General features: G+C 48.6%; 1 protein-coding gene across 1 annotated transcript; it reads right to left on the bottom strand.

Moving 5' to 3' along the window:
• Positions 1-321: 321 nt before the first annotated feature.
• LOC134379191 (uncharacterized) lies at positions 322-22,600 on the bottom strand. Its single transcript, XM_063098383.1, has 10 exons — positions 22,457-22,600; positions 18,148-18,363; positions 13,852-13,963; positions 12,597-12,799; positions 12,243-12,293; positions 11,176-11,280; positions 9,036-9,173; positions 5,564-5,648; positions 1,454-1,571; positions 322-511 (listed from the first exon to the last, which is right to left on the bottom strand). The coding sequence occupies exons 1-10, from the start codon at positions 22,598-22,600 to the stop codon at positions 322-324; spliced, it is 1,362 nt and encodes a 453-aa protein (XP_062954453.1).
• Positions 22,601-23,867: the final 1,267 nt, after the last annotated feature.

Below are 23,867 nucleotides of genomic sequence, written 5' to 3'. Positions count from 1 at the left end.
GAGGCACTACGTGTTTGTTAACTTCCCCTGAGACCCGCTCCGTCCTGGGACAAGCAAAGAGGACGCAGCCTTGCTGGGGCCACCGGATGTCATTCCTTTGTGAGCCTCACCTCCTCTGACCAGTGCTGTTCCAGCCACTTTTCCTAAACAGGGAATAGAATGTCTTTGCCTTTACAATTTCTGGATGACTCGGGTTGTCCTAAAGTCTCGGTGGCTCTCCAAGATCATTTTGGCCAGCTAATAAATAACCAGTTTTTGTCTCTATTTTAGCAAAAAACGTGATTGGAATTTTACAGGTAATGTTGCGTTTTGAGGGCTGACCTACTTCCTGTCCAGGATGACATTTCCCATCCCGTCTCTGATCCGCACCCGCCCAGAGGCGTCCTTGATTTCCTGACAGCCACTGCAGTACACGGTCTTGACGGTGCCATCCGGGTGCTCCCTCCTCTTGAACTGGGCCGTGTGGATTTCCTTCTGCCCATTGCTGAGCAGGATGGTTTTGTCACCATTCCTGGTGGAGGAGAAACACGCCTGTAAGATGCTGCACGGTGGCCCACGCTGGCCCACGCTGCCCGTGTGGAGGCAGGAGGGGTTGAGAGACCCACACCCAGGTCTGGACCCCTCGTCCCAGAGCTCGGTAGGTGAAGACGCAGAACGTACACAGGCGAGGGCGGGAGAGGCACACCATGGGTTCGGGGCATGGACGGAAGCTCACGTGGCTGAGAAAAGATGGGAGGGAGAGTGCGGGACACAGGCCGGAAGGGTGGCTGGGCCTGTCCACAGGCGTCTGAGACCTGTGCTGACAGCATGATCTTGGAGGTGAGAGGAGATGGCAGATTGACGGAGGGAGGGACATGAGCACAGTGCGCAATCACTCAAGAAACATGACCCCCGAGGTGACACGGGATGCTTTGTCTGCTGGAGGAAAACTGACGAGGACAGCAGGAGTTGCTGGGGTGTTAGGGTGCAGGCAAGGGAAGGTCTAAAGCTACCCCCAAACTCTCGCGCGGGCAGCGGGATGGCAGGCATGATCTCGTCGTATCTCCTCTCTGCACACACTAGCACTGAAACGGGAAATCTGACGAGCACCTTCTCAGTGTGCTTTGAATGTTCATTGGCGTGAGTTCCACAGCAGGCTTGGGCCTCCAGACAGCACGGCCCAAGGCAGCCATGGCTGAAGACTGGAGTTACGCGTATGGCTGCAAGCCAGGCGTGACCAGGGTCAGCCAGGTAGGTCCCTGAGAGTCAGCGTTTAAAGCCACATTCACCAGGAAGAAGTTCAAATCGAGGTCATAAGACAAAACTTCTAGGGTCATAACGACATCGTTTTCTACTATTATAGTTATACAAATACTTAAACTTTGGCAAAAATCTAAGTTAATCTAGAGAAATTATTGAATACAACCAAAAATTGGGGATGCTTCAGATTGGCGCCGTTGGGCAGAGCACTGACCTGTTCACTCTCACAGTCGTCCCATCGGGAAATAAGGTCTCCTCACGTCCCCCCTGCAGACGCTTCACGGTTCCATCTGGAAACACGATTTCTTTGGAGCCATCAGGGTGGAATTTTTCTGTAGAATACATTTTTTTAAAATTGAGTCTATTTAGAATCTATATCTAAATGACCTACAAAATATTAATAAGATTTGTAGAAAGAGAGTATTTCCTTATCATGTGAATTCATAACTAGGCTTGCCAGATATAATACAAAATGCTCAATTAAATTTGAATTTTAGATACGTGAGGAAAAATTAACATAAATATGTCTCAAATATTAGATGAAACATACATATACCAAAAAAAGTATTTGCTATTTATCTGATATTCAAAATTAAATAAGAATCATGAATCTTTATTTGATATATCTGGTAACCCTACTTGTGACAAAAGTTCAAGGCATAGACATCTCAGGCTCTGGAGCCAGGCTGTCGGGGCTACCAGCTGTCTGACCTTGGACCGCCCCTGAACCCCTCTGTGCTTCAGTTTCCTCGTCTCTAAGACAAGGGCGATGCTACGACCTATTTCACTGGATTCTCTGAAGATGGAATGTGTATACATAAAGCACTTAGAATAACACCTGGCACATAGTGGGCACCATATAACTCATAGCTATCACTGTTAATATTATTGGTGATATAATTCTCACTAGCTACAGGCTTTAAGGGACTTTCTGACTCTAACAATTAGACCTCAGATATGATGCACACAGGAAAATGGTTCAAGGCAAACAGGAAAAAGATCCAGGGACCCCCTCTCTAAGTAAACAAAAAGGAAAACAGAGGTGAGCATTGAGCTGGAGAGGCAGGGGCGGGGTGGGAGGACGGGGCAGGCAGGAGCTGTGGCTTCTGCAGCAAGAACGTTCAGGGAGAGAGAGAAAGAGACATACAAAGACATCTGATCAGATGGCCGGGAGCAGAAAATATAGGATGCAGGGAAATGGCAAGATTATCAAAGATAATGGCTGTTTCCCAATTGGTTGGGGGAAAAATGAATTCACAGATCTAAGAAGTGCAGCATATTTTAAGCAGAATAAATAAAGGAGAAATCCTAGGCACATCTTATGAGATGCACCCAAATTCATATGTGGAAATCCTAACCCCGGGTACCTCAGGACATGACCTTACAGATGTAGACGTTGCAGATGTAGCTAAGATGAGCTCAGGCTGGAGTGGGGCTCCAAAGGACCGAGGATTAAGAGGGCATTGGTACAGGCAGCCTACTGTCACGGGGATCAGAAAATGCAGATACTGTACATGCACTTGCACGTCTATGTATAGAGAGCGAAGGATAAACAAACACGGGAAAGGCTGAAAGCGGGTGAACCTGGATAAAGAGCAGACAGCAGTTCTCTGTACTTTCTGGCAACCTTTCTGTAAGTTTGAAATTGTATTTAAATAAATAGAAAAAATTTTTTAAAATTCAAAGCAAACAAAAAGTAAAGAAATCGAACAACACAGAGAGTCCGATCTGGTGGGTAACGGCAGAATGCAGCGCGTGGTGATCAGCCCACGTTCCTCTCAAGCACGCACAGAACCAGGACATTTAGAAGAACGAAATGTAAGTAAAATGTGGTATATATACCCCATGTAATATTACTGTGCCATAAAAAAAGAATGAAATTCTGCCATTTGCAACAACATGGATGAACTTAGAAAAAATTATGTTAAGTGAAATAAGCCAGGCAGAGAAAGAGAAATACCACGTCCTCACTAGTAAATGGGATTGTAAAAAAATAAATGAATGAAAGAAAGAAAGAACAATCACAACAATTCTCTGAACTTAGAAAAGGAGAGAACAGAACCGAGGCCACCAGAGGTGGGAAAGGGAGAGGGGGAAGAGGGTTAGTGCGAATTTGGTGGCAAAGGGCCACAGAACATGATGACATCGTGTAATGTTGAATGTACTAATTATCACGTGTTGCTCACAGGTACTGAGATTCAATACTGTACCCCACAGATACGTACAATCGATTATGTTTCAGTAAAAAAAGAAAGACTAATCACATAGACCACGTTTTCAGAATGCTATGTACTCACTTATTACGATACGAAAAATTAAATCGACAAAATTAAAACAAGAGGAAAAGATCACATTAAGGTTCATTTCCAGTATCACACCAATCACAACATAATATTTGATCATTTTCCACAGCACCTTGTTGCGTTGTGACCCTACATCTTAATCCCTTTGAGATGTCAAGTTTGATGGCCCCGTGTGATATTCCTACGCAACACCAACCTGCAGCTGCCACACACGTTCTGGGTGGACTATCACATTTCCTGGAAAGAAAAAGAGCAATCGCCTAATTGTGAGAAAATTAGAACAGGAAATGGACGTAGATGCACTTGCATGCTATTTGTTTAACCAGACTGCTTAATAATGAGAACCGTTTTGATGTTGTGTATCACAAACTCGCAGAGGTGACTTCCATCGCAGTATAGGTAAGTGTCACTTTCATTTCAGCCGCTTTGTTTTGAAAAACTGAGGAAGATACTAACCCACTTCTAGCAGATTGTAAACAACAACAGAGCCACGAAGCACCTGACGCATACAAAGTACTCTCGTGGTTTAAAGACACGAAAGAAAGCAATGAGCCTTTTTAAATTAAACAAGTGAATCATCACTTGTGTATTAAACAAGGAGCCTGGTCCCTGTACACAGTCACTTTGAGGCTGTTCCCAAAAACCATCCCCCAGTGCTGCTACCACTGAGGGCACGTCACCGCTACACCCTTCCTTATGACTCGGTGGCTCTGAAGGCAATTTCAAATCTATTTGCAGGGGCCCGGGATGTTCGAGGACATTACATAGGAAGTGTCACACATCCACGGATCGGCCCGGTAAAAGGTCTTATTTTCAGATTGACCCCAAAGCAGGAAATTGCACTTTTCCCGTGCAAAGAAGCCAGATTTAGCCACGCCCGTTGCTAGAAATCAGGTAGGAAACTACACACATATACAAAATCCAGAGGACCAGAATGTTTTTCACAAAGAATATAGTCATATCATATAGCATAGATTCAGCTGACGTCAAAGTAACCCCTCTGCTGGATTTTGAAAGACCCAAGTTAAAAATCAACAACAAAGCCTCCTAATTATGGAGCCCCTATATATTTTCCCAAGACGTGTGCTAAACTAAGGAGCATATTAACGTGTAGTCCACGAAGAAAAGCACTCTGTCATCACGTCCCTCCATGAAACAACGAGCTCTGTCTTCCCACCCCTTTCTAAGAAGTCCTAACACACAGCAGAGCATTAAGGACCCAAAGAACTGCAGAAAGGAAAACAATATAGCTTCAATTATCCCAGCATTTTCTGAACCTAATTGTTGGGCCAGAGAACACATCTGTTTTTGCTGCTGTTGTCTGCAAGTGCTCTGAGAACCTTTTGGGGGTACTGCCCACCCCGTGGCTACGTCAGGACCCTGGGGACTGGAGAATGAAGTGCGGATGCAGAGCCTGAACTGACAAGGCCAGCAGCAGGAACCGAGTGGTGTGGCTTTCGTGGTCAGGAAGCGCCAGGGGCTGTCTCTCAGGGAATGTGTGTGCAGGGCTGATGTTCTGACGTGAATTCTGCTTCCGTCGCAGCTGCATCGGCATAGTCCAAGGCCTGGAGGTTTGCTGGTGGCCAGGTCTGGCAGAGGTCAGTGTGGAAAATTGCCGACCGCTCACAGGCCCTCCTCAGCGTGGCTCCACTGGGGCACATGTGGCCCCAAAACCAGGAGGTGACTTCCCCACTGCAGATCTGACCTCAGTCCTTTGGAAAACTATGAAGCTTGGTCCAGGATTAGGACCTTGTTAGTTTTAACAAAGAGGGTGGCTACGCAGGAAGACGGGTCTGCTCTTGTTTCACACAGACAGGTGACCACTCTGGGGACAATGAGGACATTAGGAATACCACCTGCACATTGCTTTTCATGAAGCCCTGAGTTATCTGGACAATTGCCGTCACAGAGATCTTGCCCAAAAGGCTCCAACGCGTGCTAGCCTCGCATTTCCACCCACCCTCCCCAGCACAGACACGCGGACGGCACGGGCCACGCAGGCCTGCAGCGTCACCACTCACCTGTCTGCTTGTTGGGAAACTGCACGACCACCAAACCACTGGGATAGGTCGTGTGTGTTGTCTGAGCCGTCGCAGAGTAATAAACCTGTGGACACCAGAAACACCCGTGTCGGGAGGCAGCTGGTGTTGTCCTTTTGCACCTGGACTTAGCCTCGTTCAGTGATTGCTGCAGGTGGGTGAGAGCGCCACCCGGTAGCTGGGGGAGGCCCGACCTCAGTCATGGGCGACACAGCGGTGGGGCTTGGGCAGAGGGGCTCGTCAGCAAAGCCACAGATACAGGGTTCTTCGTTAGTCAGGGAGATGGCTGGACTGTGGCGTAGCTCTCAGTCCATTCCCTGGATGGGCTCTGACCCCCGCAGCCCCGTGGGCCACTGCAGATCCAGGCCCGGGCACGGGGAGCACGAGCCAGGCGCCCGCCACCGTGAACCTGACTGCTCATCTACCGCCCAGGGCTGTGCCTCTTGAACGGTCAAACAGCTGTGGCCCCTGCTGGGTTCCAACCAAGTGGCAGAAGGCCAAGCGGGTAGGAGCCCTGGTGAGAGAGGAGGGCACACCAGGGCAGGAGAGGCTCCCTAGTGCTGAGGCTGAGTGCGCCAAAGCCATCAAGCAGGGAGGGGGACATTTTTTAAAAGGTAAGGATTCAGAAACATAAGGCAATTGCACGTATATGTTTGTTTTCAAAGTGAGAACACGGGAGGAAGACATTTCACTTGACTTCTATTTGACAGCATGGCTGGTCACCACGTGTTGTCACCTATGAGGGTCACAATATCTCTGCCCATCAGGGAAAAAGGCCACGAGAATGTGTTTCCACAAAGCTGTGGTGCCCAGATCGCGGGGCTGTCACTGCTGCACTCTCGGGAGGCGTCCGTCAGGCATGACCGTGTGTCCACAGGTCACGTGACAGCAGGGACTGCTCGCCTCTCCATCACCACAGTGCTCACCACACCCGACTCATCAGGGGCGTCTTCCCTCTGGGGACCACTGGCACCTCGGCCCCCTGGTGAGGCCACATGCTTGCCTCCAACACCTTCGCTCTGACCGTGCAGAAGGTCAAAACGGGCGAAGGTCCTTCCGTAGCCTGCACCAGGGTCCTGCTCTCTCCCTCACCTCATCCTCACCTAACCGATCCCCTGCGTGTCTACAGCCCCCAAGCCTGGCTGAGAAACTACTATTATTACCCCGAGGGGAGGAACACTCAGCGTTCAGAGTCTAAAGGGCTGAGGTAGGCTAAGAGGTCCCTATCTCATATGACTCCATGGGGCTGCAACCTCATAACAGTCTACCATGTAAAGGTGGCGTCCAGGCTCCCCTTGTCTGCACTTCCCTGTAAAAAAGGGGACATGTGGGTCAGCTCAGGCCAGGGGAACAGCCTGCAGTGGTGCTACTACTGCCGAGTCTACACTCCAGATGCTAACATCCCCCTCAGAAAGGGCCAAAAGGCTTTAGCCAGGGTGAAATGACAGAGCGATAGGCAGATGCCTTCTCGCTAAAACAAATAAAACTGAACAAAACACAGAGACAAGCTCTGCAGTCTTTCAGAGCTCCCAGGGCCTCTGAATTTGTATCCTGAAGCTTGGTTAAAAACAATGAAGTTGATCATCCTAAAGAAGAAAATATATAGAATACAATTTGATAATGTTTTGGTGGTAAAAATTTGTTCTCAATCTCCTACAAACCCTGTCCTTATTTCCAGGCCTTATTTACAGTGGTTATTTGTAAAGTATCCAGGTGTTCTTAAGTTAAAATCAAGTTATACCCTGGATTATCTGGATAATTGCCACCCTGGAGATCTTGCCTATAAAACTTCCAAACTCTGTGGAGTCTAATTGTTCCCACATGTAGTCCCCTAACACAACACAGATATGTGGTCATCCCACTGGGTCACAAGCACACGTGTGGCTCCCCAGCTCCAGGAGGGCCTCCAGCTACCACGCTCACTGTCTTCCTCCCCACACACCTCGAATGCAGCTCCTACTTTCACCAATTACAACCGTAGTTTGAACAGCTATCGGTTGCTGAGTACTTAATGTGTACCAAGCCGCACATGCATGGCATGCACGTGGTCCTTGTGATAACCCGTCACGGGTTTTCCCAGTCTCGGCAATATTGACAGTTTGGGCTGCATAACTCTTTGTTGGGTGGGGCCTCCTATGCATTGAGGGTACTCAGCAGCATCCCTGGCCCTCACCCGCCAGATGCCAGTAGCACCTCCCAGTTGTGACAACCGAAAATGTCTCCAGACATTGCAAATGTCCCCAGGTGAGGGTAGGGGGATTGTTCCCAGATGAAAACCAGAGCCATAAAATAAGGACTTCCTGATTTCTTAGATGCAGAAGCTGAGATTTCTGGGTTTAGTACAGCTCGCCTGACAGTGCAGACTCAGCTCAGTCCCTGTGGCTCCAAAACCCATGCCTTCTGCTCCACCAGCTGGACAACTGCAAGGCGTTGGCACCCCTGCCAACCTGCCCACCGGGCTGTGGAAATGCTGTTAGACCAGAGAAAAGTAAAACCCACCTCTGTCAAACTGATCTCTAGCTTGTATTAGATACTAACTAGTTCCTGATGCTGCCTGACTTTGTTGCAATATTAATGCTAATCCTATAATTAGTGCACATTTACAGTTTACTGTTGCATTTCTAGAGGGTACTGTGATAGGGGAATTATTTAATGTTTCATGTCATTTAATCTTCATAACCATCTTTTGAGTTAGGTCCTAATTATGACTCACATTTTACAAAGACTTAGGCTTAAAGCAATTACTAGATGATAGTGCGAGAATTCACAAGCAGGAGGGGTGCTGGTGGTTACTCTCTGGAAATCTGTGGTTCCAGATGACAAAGACTTTCACCTGCTGCTGTGGATTGGTTGAATTGTGTCCCCCAGCGTTCATATATTGCAAATTTAATTCCTACTGTGACTGTTGGGAAGGTGGGAAATCCTATTACTATGATTAGTAATTGATAAAGGTGGGGCCTTGAAGAGGTGATTGGGTTGTAGGGCCATGCCATGGTGAATGAATTAATAATGGTGGTCAGGGGCGTGGTTCTGAGGGCTTTAAAAGGAGAGCACATGAGAGGTTAGTGTCTCTCTGCTCCACCACTTCACAATGTGATACTCGACCATCACTGTTGCCACCACCAAGGCCTTCACCACATGTATACCCTGGACTTTGGACTTCCCAGCCTCTGAAACTGTAAGCAATAAATTTAATTTTCTTACAAATCACCCAGTTCCAGGTATTTTGTTATAAGCAGCAGAAACAGACTAATATACCTGCCAAGAGCACCAAGGAAGCAAAACAGCCTGATTTACAAGCAATTGTTCTGATCCCAAAGCCTGTATTCTGCCCAATCCCCTCCCCTCATCCTTGAACACCAGAGGAAAAAGGGGTGGAAGTGCAAAATCTTTCCTAATAATTAGGTGGGTTTTGATTAAAAAAGAAAAAGACAAACGCATTCATTGTACGCACCACTCTCTGATCTGGCTTGATCTTCTTCACGTCACCATTAAAAAACCTGATGACGGTCGTCTTCTTATCAGCACGTGTCTCCTCAGTGCCGTCGGGAAAGGCGATGATCTGACAGCCGTCGCTAAGTTCCTGCTCCTCCTTCGTGGAAACACAAAAGTTCTGAGGTGACAGCTTAGTTAAGGCATGATTATTGTGGTTTCATTATTTTTTCTTCCACTGAAAATTGTTATATGACTATGGCCTGCATGGCATGGTCAACACCAACCGTTATATTTCCGTGAATAAAATATTCAGTAGGTTGATAGTTCCAAATCCCTTTCCCTGAATTTGATTATGAATAATGAATAAATGTTATGATTTGTCCCTCGAATGTCTGTTTTCGTGAGGTCGTGTTACGCATTTGCCATCAGTCTAGATAATTCATTGGCCATCGGATTTGGTGAATTTGGAACGCCGGGCCATATAAGTTGTAGTAGGTACTATGTAAAAATTATCTTTTGTAGATTTTTCCTTCCTTTCCATGCCATCCTTTTAATCCACATCCTACTCTACCCCATCCCAAGGATTTATTAATTTCAATTAACAATCAGCAAACATTATATAACTTTATATGAATAATGCTGGATTAGGAATTTACAAAAGAATATCTTTGTCTTGAACTTGAGACTATCACTCATGTAAAGATTAGCAAAAGGGAAAAAGAACTGAAGGAAATAATCTCAAGATTTTGGGAGTTAATATACGGGCATAGGAAAATTCCAAATGGCAAAATGTGTTTTTGTTAATTATATCACACTGTTATTCTTAACCACAGCTCAGAAATGTAGGAGTCAATTCAACTGAGAAAATATACAGGGAAAGAAAGCTAGTTCTTGGCTTCTGAAAACGTCTTCAGCAATGCGTCAAACAACACTCCGTGGTGCGTGCCACCTGCTGGCTCATACGACGGCCATCCTATCCGATTGACGTTTAAACAAAGATTCCTCATTCTGCCGACTCCCAAACCAACGAGGCAAATGAAGTAAGGCTGTGTTCAGTTCAATCAATAAAAACTCCAATAGGGTTTAAAGAACCAATTAGCTCTCAGCAATGAAAAAGCGCAAGTAAGTTTTTAAATTTTTACACAAAAAAATTATAAGATCAATTATAATTTTTTGAGTTCATGTTATAAAAGTAAACAAGCAAAAAATTTCAGCATATCCAGTGCCAGACACGCGTGAGAGGCACAGGACGAGAGGCGAGAGGTAAAGCCGTGGGGACCAGGACTGTGGCAGGGGAGCCGCTGGTCTGCGGGCAGACGGTAGATGACTGTCACTGTGGGAGAAAGGCAGGATCGTGCCGGAACAGGAAAGAGTGGGCAACCTATTTCTTGTATCCACACCTGTGAGATTTGCTAAGATTGGGTGACTGATTCATCCATGCTCTTATTCTACAAATAAGAAAGATCGCTTATTTCTCACACACCCACCTATTAAGATGGCAAGATAGAGTATTTAAATTATACGGGTTTCTTTTTTCTCCTAACAAACCTATACACACTAAAGAAGAAAACATTGAAATGAATTCAAGCTGTTACTGCAAGTGACATTCCCCGTAGTTCGTTTATTCAAATGTTTTATCTGCTTACAAGAGTGTAAATCCACCTCCACTAAGGCCAGAGTCCACTCAACAAACAAGACCGAGGGAGACACCCGGCTTCCACCAGGCCAACAAAGAGGCTCGAGATGAATGAACCGTTGAGTTGAATAAGGAGCTGGCCAGGCACTGCCCCGGGCAGGAGCGGGGTCTCCTCGGAGCTTTCGAGAGGTCAGCTGCAGCGCTGGGCGTGCGCCTGCTCCAACCCCTTCCTGAGTCAAGGACCACCACCACCACCACCTTGGAGGGAGCCTTCGGGAACTGAAGCTCTCCTTGAGGGCTGAAATGTGGGGGCAGAGAGGTACTGGGGGAGTAGGAGGCTTTCCTCTTGAAAAGCGTGTTGCTTGAGTTAGTGGAAATGAACTGGCAGTCAGTGACGCTAGAGACCTCCTCACAGAGATGCTCAGTAGAAGGTCTGGGTCAGCCCCGCGGCCGTGGGGACAGTGCAGCGCACAGAGCACACGGGAGTTTCGCTTGGGGACACTGGCACGCCTGCAGCACCTACCTTCTTGCCATCTGGCTGTCGGTTTTCTCGGATTTCTTCCTTTTTCATCTTAGTGTCCACGTGGTGTCCTATTTCTCCACAAGATACTGGTTTTCTGGGAGGAGTCTGCAGACAGAGGGTAGCCACTGTCACAGAGGTGTTGCCCACATTTTGCAGTCTGTGTCCCTGTCGGGGAGCATAGCCGTGCCCCAGGCAGGCAGTGCCAGGGTCTGGACCACACTTCGTGTCCTGTGAAGGTGGTGGTTCCCCAACTTGTCAGTCGATCGGCCAGGATGGCCACGGTGACAACTACCACCTTCACCCCCTGATGGAAATGCCATTCTGAGAGAGAAGCCGCCCACCAAGGGCTTCGGGTGTCACTTTCTGAAATGCGGCTCTTCAGCCTGGGAGGCTCTGAGGCGAACCCACTAGCTGGAGGCCAGACAAAATCAACCCCAAGAAAAACAGCCCCGCTCAGCACCTCACCGATGAGGCCGGGAAGGGCGGAATAGACCTGGGCTTTTCTAGGGAGAACAGAAACCCAGTGGAGCCTGTGACCTGATAGTTCTCACCAGGTGCCTACTTTTACATCATAGTAAGTTCACAGCTCAAATTTCCTCCCGTGGAGAAAACTATTTCATATTGTCGGCATTTCCGATTAAACGGAGCATGTAGTAAGTGAATGGACCACTAGCTGAAGCTTAGGGAAGTATGCTTGCTATATTTGCCTTTGATCCCACTAATTTCGATTGAGAATCATAAATAAAAATAATATAATAAAATTTTGATTTGGGGAACTCTGAATTCATGGAAAATATCCACTTGTTTTGACTGTATGTGAAATGCAGCCAACTTAAAGCTACAAGAAAATACTGTTTCTATTTTCTTGAAAGGCTGAACTACATCAGAAGGTAAGGAGGCATTCGGAATCATCTTAGTTTTCTTGCTCATCAAGAAGATGGGGGACGGAGTGCAGCGATCTCTTGCCTCCACCTCCAAGTGTTGCCGCCCAGGCCAGAGCAAAGCCTGCCCTCCCTGGCCTGGGTGGGCCGCCTCTGCCTCTACCAAGGCAACTCAACGCCACCTACCTGTGGCTCTGCAACACTTGGGGAAGAACGGGTGAGCTCGTCGGTCTGCACCTGGGTGAGAAACCCGTCTTCACAATCCTTTGAGACTGATGAGCACGTGTCTAAAAAAAGCAAAGAAGTTAAACTTAAAATTAGAGCACACATACATCTTGAAAATACCACTCTCCTAAGGTGATTTCTAAGTCTGACTTAAGCTGACCATGAGTGTGTTCTCTTTTGTTCATGAGATCACTAGGCACAGGTCAGGTCAACTCGACAGCTGGTGACACTGGATCCCGTAAGAAACACGGACTATTTACTGGATTGTTACATGAGTCATCACATATGTGTTGCCCACCACTCTCGTCCGAGCACTATGCTGGTCAGGACAGGGACAGGTGAGAAGGCGTCCTCCCGGCCCTGAAGCTGCTTCTGGTCCAGGATGGAGACAGACAAGAGAAACTCCTGATCCCTGCGACAATCGACTACTGGACGTGTGAAGAGAGACAGGGAGCCTTGGTGAGCCAGCACCACAGGCTTCAGGGACAGCCAGGGCAGCCTCACCAGGAAAGTAGCAACTACCAGCCAGATAAGAAGGGAGCATGACAGGCCTACAGGGGAGGGGAGTGCCATTCTGCGTGGAAGTAGCAGAAAGCACAAAGCCACAAGTGGGTAAACTGAGGTCTTGTTTGGGGGCGTGAGGGGGATGGCAGGAGAGCAAGGTGGTCAGGAAGTACAGCCCACATGGGGAAGAGTCCTCCTGCCACACAGAGGAGCACAAACCCAACTCTGAGGAGCCACAGGCAGGTAGTTGGAAGCCCTGGCACAGGAGGACCCGCCTTGCACTCAGGACGATCACCCTGGCAGAGGCCAGAGCAGTCTGGAGAGGTGGGGACACTGGTAGGAAGACTCAGGATGGGGACAGTGCGGTGCTTGGGCAGGCAGGAGGGGTCCAGAGTCAGACAGACAGAGCAGGGCCCAAAGAGGCCTGGACAGTAGACAGGAGAGGGCTCAGGTCCCAGCCCGCTGAGCGTGCAGTGCCATGGACTCGGCAGGTGGGCTCAGCAGGTGTGCTCGGCACAAAGGCGCCACACCCGAGGGCCTCACCCACACCTCATCTTTACAACACAGGTGCCAGCGGGGTGGTGAAGGGTGCTAAGGTAACTTTCTGACAGCAACTCGACAAAGGGCACTTTTTCTTGACTTGCCCATGGCACCCTTGGTCCTCCTGCTGTGACCCCAGAGGCAGAAAGCCCTGCGCAGCCGGATTGCCAGAGCCACAGCTCAGGAGCCACGTAGGTGCTCCACTGGGGACGCCTCATCGTGGGGACAGGTAAAGCCACAGGCAGGCAGGCAGGCAGAGCCGGGGGAAAGGCTAGCGAGGACCCTGGGGGACCACACTTGGGCTGTGTCCTGGGCAGTGGGGATGGGGGTATTGAGGACACAAGAGAGGGCCCAACAAGGGCATGAGACCAAAACTGGCCCCAAATCATGACCCTCCATGAACTATGTGCACCAGCCCTGGTAAAGCACTCTGTACTCCTTTACATATGATGAAGGCCCACGTTTTAGTACAGGCCACAAAACAGGACAGAGAGTCCTGGTGACCTGCTCACCGTTCTCTGCTCACCATTCTCAGTGGCATCTGGCTTGTCCTCCTGGAGCATGGCGACATCAGGAGCCAATGCTGGGAATGGTCTGCCGCTCGGTTCTTGCAGAGTTCGGGAAGGCTGGAGCATAACCTGGGTGCAATGACAGTCAAAAAACCCACCAAGTCATGCCAGTCGGCAGCGGGCGGGAGCGCAAAGCTGTTTTCAGCTCTCGGCGTGTTCCAGCCAAATGCCAGGACGCAGCCACGAGGGCCGCGCTCGGCACTGTGAGGTGAGGCATCTTATTACAAGTGCAGAAATGGGCCAGCCATAGAGTGCGGTAGAGCACGTGATTCTTCACGGTCCTGTTTACTTTCTAGTCTTAATGACATATCTGGAGAAATTCAATTTTTAATCTGTAGAAACATAATTATTTTAAATAAATTACTAGGTTTATTTTGAATAACAAATTGAGCGCTCTTGTTAGACCTAAGTGGAGTTTTATCTAAATCTGAATTGTAAATGCAGCTGGTGTAAAGTAGGATGAGTAGATTCTACACTACCAGTCCCTCCGAGGGGTGTGCTCTTCCGGAGGGCGCCGTGCGACGGTCTCGACGTCCCCTGGAAGGCGTTTCATCTCTGTCTTCCCATGATATTGTTTTCTCTGAGTCAGTTCTTTCTATCTTGAAACTTACTGGCTGAAAGTAAATGTGCGGGTATTTTTGCATTAATAACAATCATATCATTCAAAAACATCACTCAATATGTCATGTTAACTGCCACAGAATCTAAACTGTTATATCCCTATTTTTGTGCCCACAAAAGGGCATTAAAAGGGCATCTACTCTTGTTATATCCCATTTCCCAGTGTATAGCCCATGCTCTCCTGGAACTCAGGAACACTGTGATTGACATGGTAGAAAAGGTTTGGCACCACATTAAAGTGGAATTATAAAATTTATAATAGAAATTGTTTTCTGCCCTTTGTGCTACTCAAAAATTGATGGTTTTGTGGTGTGGATACACCACTCATTCAGTGATTCATTCACGCATGCATGGATTGATTAAGCAATTCTGTTGCATACATCCAGTTGATTCTATGCAGTGTGGGAACATAAGAGAAGACTGCATCTCAAAGAAAGCTGAAAAATCCATGCAGTTCATCCCAGGACTTTAGACACTTTGTAGTCCAATGATCTGAAAGATCCTTTTCCTGCTTTCAGTAAATGCTGGGATCAGGAGATTTCAGATACTCCTTCAAGGGGTGAGATACTTTCTGTTCAACCATCACACTGGGAAAGAATGTGGGGCATTATATCTTCAGGAATGTGGGGGGTCTTCTCAATCCAGGTCAACCCCATTATCAGCTGCTGGGTGAGGACACAGATTTGCTTCCCAAGTGTGGGGATGACATGAAGCTGGGACGCTAACAAACGTGCTGGCTGGCAGAACATTCTGGAGAGGAGCCAATTTTAACAGGAAAAATGCAATAGAGATGAAATAGTGTCCTGCACTGTAGCCTCCAAACAAACAGCACAACCACTGAGCGGAGGAGCCCCACACTGAAAAGCAGCAGCCACAAGACCAGCAACAAAATAGGAAGCACAGAAGGACTTCAAGCTGTGTGACACACGGGCCATATACGTATGGCACATGAGCCAAATGCGCACGGCACATGAGCCCCCTAGAGTACCACCCCAGGCTGCATCAGCAGAACTAAAGCCTAGGGGACAGTCCTCTCTGGCCAGTCCCAGCCAGAAGCTTCCTGCTGTGTGTGTGCTCAGAGGAAAGCAGCCAGCAGTACTCGGAATCTCTGCTCTGCAACAAGATTGCTGAGGGCATGTTTGCAAATGCAGACGTGCATCTCCTTAGAAGAATGCACGGCTCCAACAGCACCACGCTCATCCAGGAGAGAAGATTTTGCGATGAGGAACTGGTGCATATTCAAATTTGGGCCCAGGACCTCTGCTTCCCTTTACAGAGTATAATCACTAGTCACCTTTGGAGAATTTTTAGATGGTGATCCTTGTCCCAGGAGAGTAGCACTACGACTCTTGCGGCCAACATATTTTGGCTTTATTTCTTTATCAGCAGACAGAGGTGAAATTTTTCCAAAAGCAGATTCCGATACTGATACCTAAAAGGCAATTTATCACAAACAAAATTCAGGAGAAATTCTCCCATATTCAAAGGTATAGTAATTGTAAGATAAATTCAAATTTTAATCCATTCAACAATAATTGGGATGTTCTGGGGGAAAAAACAGGTTGCAAGGTGGGGGGACTCGGGCTGGGTTTTCCCCTCAACATGTTGATAGTGACGGACCAGATCGTCACTGACCAGCACGGGCCAATGTCTGCTTTGTGTTTCTTATGGTCACCCCCTTTTCAGAATGATCACAGGATCCCAAAGACAGCGGAGTAACCAATACCCAACACTTGCTCCCTCGATTACGCGTCTTCACCTGAGAAGGTGTTCAAGGAGGAAGAAAACGCGACACTATTTCCAGTGCTGTCTCTGCACTTGCCAAAGATTTGAAATGCGAATTCTCAGTCTATCCTGTTACCAGCAGACTTGCTGGAAACAGCTCAATTCTTCACGTGGAATGAGGCGTTTTAGGTGTTTTAAGTGGTTCATCACTCACGCTGCCGAGGAGGAGGGAATGTGGAGGGGACAGGGCTGACGCAAACCTTCCATACCATGTCCAGACTGGCCGACCCACAGCCATGCACTACATGCGTGCGCTCACATGTCAGCCCTTTAGATTCTCTGTCCCTAAAATCGTGTCTACTTGTAGATAGATACACCTATACGTATCTTAAAGTGTGGAATTCACATGTCTTGTCTTTTTTCTTTAAATGGGGGTATCTTTTTGAGGCAGATGCTGTTCTTGTAAGTAGCCCCGTGATGACAGCACTGTGCACAGAATCAATAAACACTCGGAAGTCACCAAGCAATAACCTCAAAATAGGAGAAAAATTGAAACCGCAAGGTGTGGGAAGCTTGAGTAAGAGTTCATTGACTCTTGGGCCCAACATATAATGACCCAAATGGGCGGTAGATACAATTTGTTAGAAAGCGGCATAAAGTCTATGTAAAAAAAAAAAAAAAACCTGTGGGTCTCTTCGGGGCTCTCCTGACAGGACGTAGACAATTCTGGTCATTTCCCCCTTTCACCCCTCACAGATTAACAGCTGCGTCTGGCTTCTGTTCTTCTGCAGAGGCTTTGGGCACCTCGCTTGTCCGAGAGGGTAACCCTAGTTTCCTTCTGGGAAATGGAGGCCATCTCCATGGAAACAAGTCTCCCCCAAAGCACCCTGAAGTGTGGTGAGAGCTTCTGAGATTTTCCTTGACTCTTGTAGAGAAACTCTAGACTGTTCTTGCAGTGCTGGGAGCGAAAACAGACCACAGAGCAGGCTCCTGAGAGGTTCTATTCAGAATTTACTCCGTGTGCGTGTGCCCGTGTGTGTGTGTGTGCGCGTGCACAAGTACGCATGCATGTGCACGTGTGTGGGTGTGCTTTAATGATTGCACTATATCAGAAACATCCTAAGTCCTTGAACTATAGATTTAGAAGTTCACACAATAAGTGCAGATAAGAAATGTTAGCACTTTTCTTAATCCACCGGAAAACACCCTCACTTACATTGGGGGATGTTTACCCAGTTTCATATGTCGAGATCTGTACAGGTCATTTTAATGATTCAAGTTGTTTAGCTCCCTATGCAGGAGATAGAGCACAGACAAAGTAGTAAAAACACCAGCCGAGTTCACAATCTCTTTGGCACATTCTTTTGGTCGAACAATCTAGACTTGGACTAAATGTTACCAAAAGCCGCTCAGTATTTAAAGGAACCGACCACCTCGGTATAAGAGTACTGATTCTTAATTTGAGTCCTAGAGGATGAATAGCTCAGCATCGAGACACTGAGCTGGTCTTGGAGTCAGCCTGGCTTCAGACCCAAGCCACATGACCATAAGGGCGTTGGTCACAGGATGTTTCTAGGGTTGCTGTGAGTAAGAACATAAGGCGCCGTGCCTAGTCCGTGTGGGAGCCCGGCAAGGGCTCGCACTGCTGCTGTTGTCGGACGTTGCTAGACGTCTTAGAAGACCAGACGTGCGACTTGGCAGCCTGGGGGGACCACACTCCTCTGTGAGGGCTGCACTGGAGAGGCCTCACCTACCCAGTGTTCATTCATTATTTATGGGAAGTGGAGTTGGTTAGGAGACAGCAAGCCCTCTCTCCACCTGATGGGTAGAGATACCACAACCACCCCGAGGTACATCATGTACCTTGACAATGACGCTACTTTAAGTAAGGCAGAGAAGTCTGGTACCAGAGTGTCTGCTCCTCGTCTCGCGGGAAGGAAGGCTGCAGATTTCTCTCTGGCCTCCAGCCGCTGCAGCTCGGAAGCCCTCAGTTCTTCTCGGAGCTCCAGGTTCTGTTTCATCAAAATGTCTATCTGGCTCTGGAGTTTGCTGTGAGCGTCGGCCCACCGAGACTCGTGTCTCCTGAACTCCTCTTGAAGTCTGCTGATCTGCTGCTGTAATCGCTGTTGTGGGGAAGAGAACACCAGAAGACCTTTCAGACTCCACAGCTGGTGCACCTGCCTGCAAAACACCCGAGCCCTTTCTTATGGAATACTGAATATTCTAGACAAAAATGTCAGCACCTTTGACATCAAGACTAGAACAGCTTTATCCATTTCTATTATGTAGTGTCCATTGTGAATTGTTCCACATAATGTAACAAGATAAAGATGGTTGGTGAATCATTACTCTTTGTTAAAATATTACTGTGACAAAAAGAGGCTGAAATTCTTATTTTTTCCTTCTTCTTATCCTTATTCTCATGGGGGCAGTATAGCATGGAGTTAAGACCACGAATTTCGAAATGACCTAGCCTCCAGTCCTGTAATCCTGGCCTCACCACTTCCTTGCTGTGTGACTTCAGATAAGTCACCTAACCTCTCTGGCCTCAATTTCTCTTCCCTCAATTTGCTAATCTGAGAATGAAAGCTGGTGCTGAACGCACAGCATCCAGTAAGGAGAAGGGCACTTGGAAAATGCTCAGTAAACATTAGTTGTTACTTTTGTGCTTCGTTAAATTATGCTGATTGTAACGTCACACAGCTTTTCATGTTAATATACACAACAGACTTCAAAATTCATAAAATATTAGCTGCTGGGCATGACACAAAATGTTCTTTGTATATAAGAATCAAAGCTGTTTTTAGGTAAGAAGACATTAATCTGCCTGCATTAGAAAGAATTTAGCAGAGAACCTCAGAACAAAGAAAATAAGCTAAAAGCCTCTAGAACTCATGAGAAGTATTGTAGGAGACCAGAATGTGCCCCCAAATATGAAGGCTTGTTGGACTGAAGGCAAACAAGCAGCAGGTGCAGGAAGCTCTCTGCCTCCCCCATCTGCCTAAAATCAGGACACAGATTCCCAAAGGCAAAAGACACCCCCCTGCCCCTCTCTGCCAGAGGGAACAAAGGGTAACCACTGAGGACAACTGTGGATGCTCGTGGGCCTGGGGACAGTCCCAGAGCAACCTACATGAGCAAGCTGCACTAGCCAGCCTCTCTCTGCCAGCTGCTCTCCTTTCCACATGTCACTGCCCCTAGGGACTCAAAGTCCTTTCCTTTGTCCTGTCCCTCCTCTAACCCTTTACTGTTCTCTGTGGAAGACACTGTAGAAGCTGGAACTCAGAGCCACCTCTTTGAGAACTACTCATTTCCCGGGCATCTTCCATGTAAATATATGAAATACACACATTATTAAACTTCTGTGTGTTTTTCTCTTGTCGATCTGTCTTTTGTTACAGGGGCAGTTCCAACTAAGAACCTGTGACGGTTAAAGAATTATTTTTGTCCCCTTACAGTATTTTCCTTTTATAGAGGCTATCTCTGAGAAGAAACTAGCATCAGGTTGCAAATTAACCAAAATCTAAGAAATTAAGTGATAATATTATTCTCTTAGTTAATTCTAGAAACAGTGAAAAAGCAATTGCATTTTAACTTGTTAAGTTAATATTCTTTCCTTTCCCTCAGAAATTATCCTATAATACTACATTTGTGCAGACTGATGCTGCAGGGCTTCAGGGCAACGGGGCATGATTGGTAAAGAATTAGGGAACTTGGAGCGATTCTGTCAATCAAATTCCTGATCACATGTCCCACATGGAATCTGTGATCTTGATGTTTCAGGTAAAGGCAGGGGAGGCCGGGGCAGAGGGGAGCTCTGAGAGGAGGAACAGAGGTGAGCAGTCTGCAGACACAGGACGAGGAGGGGACAGAGAGTGCCCAAAGAATGCCCAAACCTGCCATGGTGCCTGAAACTCATATTGCCCAGCTCATGGGATATCCTAGAAGCCCTGGTGAATCCTATGCCCAGCATGCTGGTGACACTGGGGGAAGCAGGGCTTTGGTCACTTGAAGTTGAATCCCAGTGTCACACAGGTGAGACACAAGGATAGCAGGACAACTCATGAGAACGTCCACATCACCATTTCCACCAAAAACACTGTTTACTTAGCATTTGCTATGTGACAAACACGGGCTTTCTGCTTTACGAAGAGCATCGCGTGTGACTCCACAACATGCACCGCCCCCCGGAGGCAGGTGCTGTCTTACTCTCCACACAGGAAGTTACAGACTAAGGCCCTGGGAGGCCAGTGACCCACGGAGGGCCATGGAGCTAACCAGTGGGGACTGAAATTTGAACACAGACAGGTTAACTCCAGAGCTCTCCTCTTTTTAAAGCACTTATCACCTTCTAATGTTTCTATTAACTACTTGCTTATTATGTTTACTCTTTCTGTCTTCCTTCAATGCTGCAATGTAATGTCCCAAGGACCAGGGATTTCCCACTGTCCATTGATGTATCCCAGGAACACAGTAGGCACTCAATGAACATTCATCACAGGTTTGAATTGCCCTAGTTTTGGTAACTTGGGAAAACAGGCAGAGGCCGAAACTGGGTTGGGGTGGAGAAGACGAGAGAGCAGGTAAAGACAAGGGAGCCCAGCCTAGAGAAATCACAGGCTCAGTGGTCACAGAGGGTGTGGGACGTGCATCAGGAAGCAAGGCCTCAAGGACAGGGCACAGCTGGCCAGGTGGGAACCAGGTAGCAGGTCTGGGCCCCCTCGTGCGCAGTACCCAGGCCCTTTGGTAGAGAGATGCCTCACAGCTTTGGCTGTCAGGGCTATTCGCTGGGAACCTCTCTCTAGCTCTGGCTGCTAGGGTCCCTCCTTGCTGAGGCCACAAAACCCCTCTCCATGTCCCTCCTTTTCCCAGGACACTCAAATATGATCCCTATCTGAATATGTCCTTGGAAATAGCACCCAAACATCCCAAGCCTCTGTGTGTTCACTGAATAGGGCCACCAGGGGTCATACAGAGAGCTCCACCCCACCCTCCTGGGGCCGGGCTGAGATCCTGTGGCATTTCTGCCAACTCTGTCCGCTTATCTGTCTCTGCTGCTAGACCCTGAGCTCCTGGCTGGGGTGGGAGCTTGTCACATGCGCTTAGGAGTCAAAAGCCATGGTTTTGTGCTGTATCCACCCTGTGCTGGGTGGTGGCCTCAGCAAGCACCCTGCTTCTTTATTAGAAAAGACGGGATCTTAATAGCTGATAGTTTGGATATGTTTCTTCCCTAAGCCCATATTGATGTCTGATCCCCAATGTGGCAGTGCTGGAAGCTGTTTGAGTCATGGGGACAGATCCCTCATGAATGGATTAATGATCTCCCTGAGGGGTGGGGGTGCTGAGTGAGTTCTTGCTTGTACCCACCGCTGCCTGCCACTTTCCACGCCTGAGGCCTGCGCCAGATGCAGCTGTCCCAGAATCATAAGCCAAATAAACCTCTATTCTTTACAAATTACCCAGTCTCGGGTGTGCTGTTCTAGCAACACAAAAACAGAGCAACACAGTAGCCCTCCCTAGCTCATCGTGAGGCTCAGAGTTGATGGGGCAGGAAACACACCAGGGGCAGGGCCAGATGCTCAGGAAATACCGTCAGGATCGGCGTCGCGGCCGGCACCTCTGCACTTCCAGTTCGCAGCAGACACAGCAAACCTCCCCTGCACTGCTGTGGATTCATCACCGACTGTTTAAAACTCTTTTAAAACTGCATTTTACATTTGACATACGAGCTTCTCCACGGAATCCTTCATGTGATCCAGTGGAGTCTCTGGCCTTGTTCTGAGAGTAAACGGGGTGGCACTAGAAGGGACAGTCCCATGTCGTGTGACCCTGGCCACAGGGACAGGTGGGGCAATGGGCGGGGGGAGGCCCAGGGGCTTTCATGGAAACAAAACCGTCCAACAGATCAGGTGAGGAAGCGGGTGGAGATCAGGAAGTCTGTTGGGAGGATTTAGGCATATAAACTTTCCAATTTTTTTTTTAAATGAAGTTTTTCAAGTCTTGCGCCTTCTCCTGGATTAGGGGAGAAGAGCTGAGATCGTAACGTTTTCTTTAACTCCCCACCCTGCCTCTCATCCAGCCCGAGATGGCTGCAGAGCGGGAAGCACCCAGGCTCCTCCGAAGAGGAGGTCAAACGCTGGCGCCAGTGTCCGAGCATCGCTGAGGTGGTCCCGCAGGAAGCCCCAAGCAAAGGGAAATCCCGTGAGCCCAGCTCACCACCATCTCCCTGGCCCCGCCGTCCTTCCTGGGGACCCCGGCTGCGGTGGCCGTCTTCTCGGGGTCGGCCCCAGCTCCCAGGCGCCGGCCCTCTGCGTGGCTTGGCTCCGCCGCCTCCCCAGCCTCCAGGTGACCCGTCAACATTCTGATAAAGGAGGAAAAGAAAGGGTCGTGGGGACCCGTCGGTGCCACCCCCACCCTCGCCTCAGTGCCAGCTGCCGGCCCCCAGCTCAGTGCGAGCCTGGACAGCACCTCTCCCTCCCGTGCCCACGCTGCCAGCCTGCGGCCGGCCACAGGAAGGGGAGGCTCTGCCTCTGGAAACTGCAGAATGGAAGGGGACTGAGCAGCCCACACGTGGCCTCCCCTCGACCAGCGATGGGGACACTGGATTCACAGACGGTCAGTCTGATGCCTAATCACGCCGTCTCGGACAGGAGCGGGCTGGTCCCCACGGGAACGTGAGGGAATTCTCGGCCTTTAACCAGCACGAGCTGAACGGGCACCCCCTAAGAGAACTGGCACAGCCCCTCGGCTGTGCTGAACGAAGGTCTGGGCCCGCCGGGGTCACCACAGTGAGGACAGCATGGAAAACGCCTTTCACAGGAGCAGCCTCTGAGCAGCTGCAGGAAGCTCACAGCAATGAGAAAGCAAAAGAGAAAACGCAAAGCGCCCCCGAAATGTGAGGCGTCCTCTCGGAAAGCCCCACCTCAGCCCACCTTCCCCTCCGCTTCTATTCTAGGGAAGCTGGTGGCCTGGCCATTATCGAAAGGAGACTAAAGCCTGACTCCTCAGACGTCAGTGACCTGCTCAGCGGGCAGAGCTCGGGGAACCTGGGGAACTGGGGAACCTGGTGGAGCAGGGATCCTGACTTACAAAGACAACTCAAATCATAACAAAACGTGCCTGTTTATAAACAGAAATGTATGTATTTATGAACTTCAAACTATATAAAAACAAGAGTGAACAATTTAACCACAGTGACAGGAACATAAACTGGATAAAGGGCCTGTTTCCTGATGAAAGGAAATCAAAGGCAGCAGCAGCAAAGGCCAGCTGACAACCGAATCACTCGGTTGTCCCCTGCTCCCGGGTCCCACTCAAGTTTCGTCCAGAAGTGGCTGAGCTGACTGTTCCTGCAGCCCCACAGAAGCCACTTCTTTCCCGTGTCTCTAGAAAAACATCCCAGTGTCCTCGGCCCCAAACGCGTAAGACCCCTCAGGAGAGGGGACCCCTTCCCTCAACCAGACAGCTCCACCTCACCTAGTCCATGGTGGTCACTTCTGCCAGGACCCTGTTTCAACTCGGCCATGTCCCCATCTCCAGAAACCAGAAAACAGTGGGCTGGTTCTAAACGGACCCTCTGTCTTAAAGGCACACACGCTTCCCACGCAGCCTGATGAGTTTAGAAGTT

Source organism: Cynocephalus volans, chromosome 5, assembly GCF_027409185.1.
Source record: "Cynocephalus volans isolate mCynVol1 chromosome 5, mCynVol1.pri, whole genome shotgun sequence".
Classification (NCBI taxonomy): Eukaryota; Metazoa; Chordata; class Mammalia; order Dermoptera; family Cynocephalidae; genus Cynocephalus; species Cynocephalus volans.
Note: the sequence above shows the minus strand (reverse complement) of the source record. Positions and strands in the feature narration are given on the sequence as shown.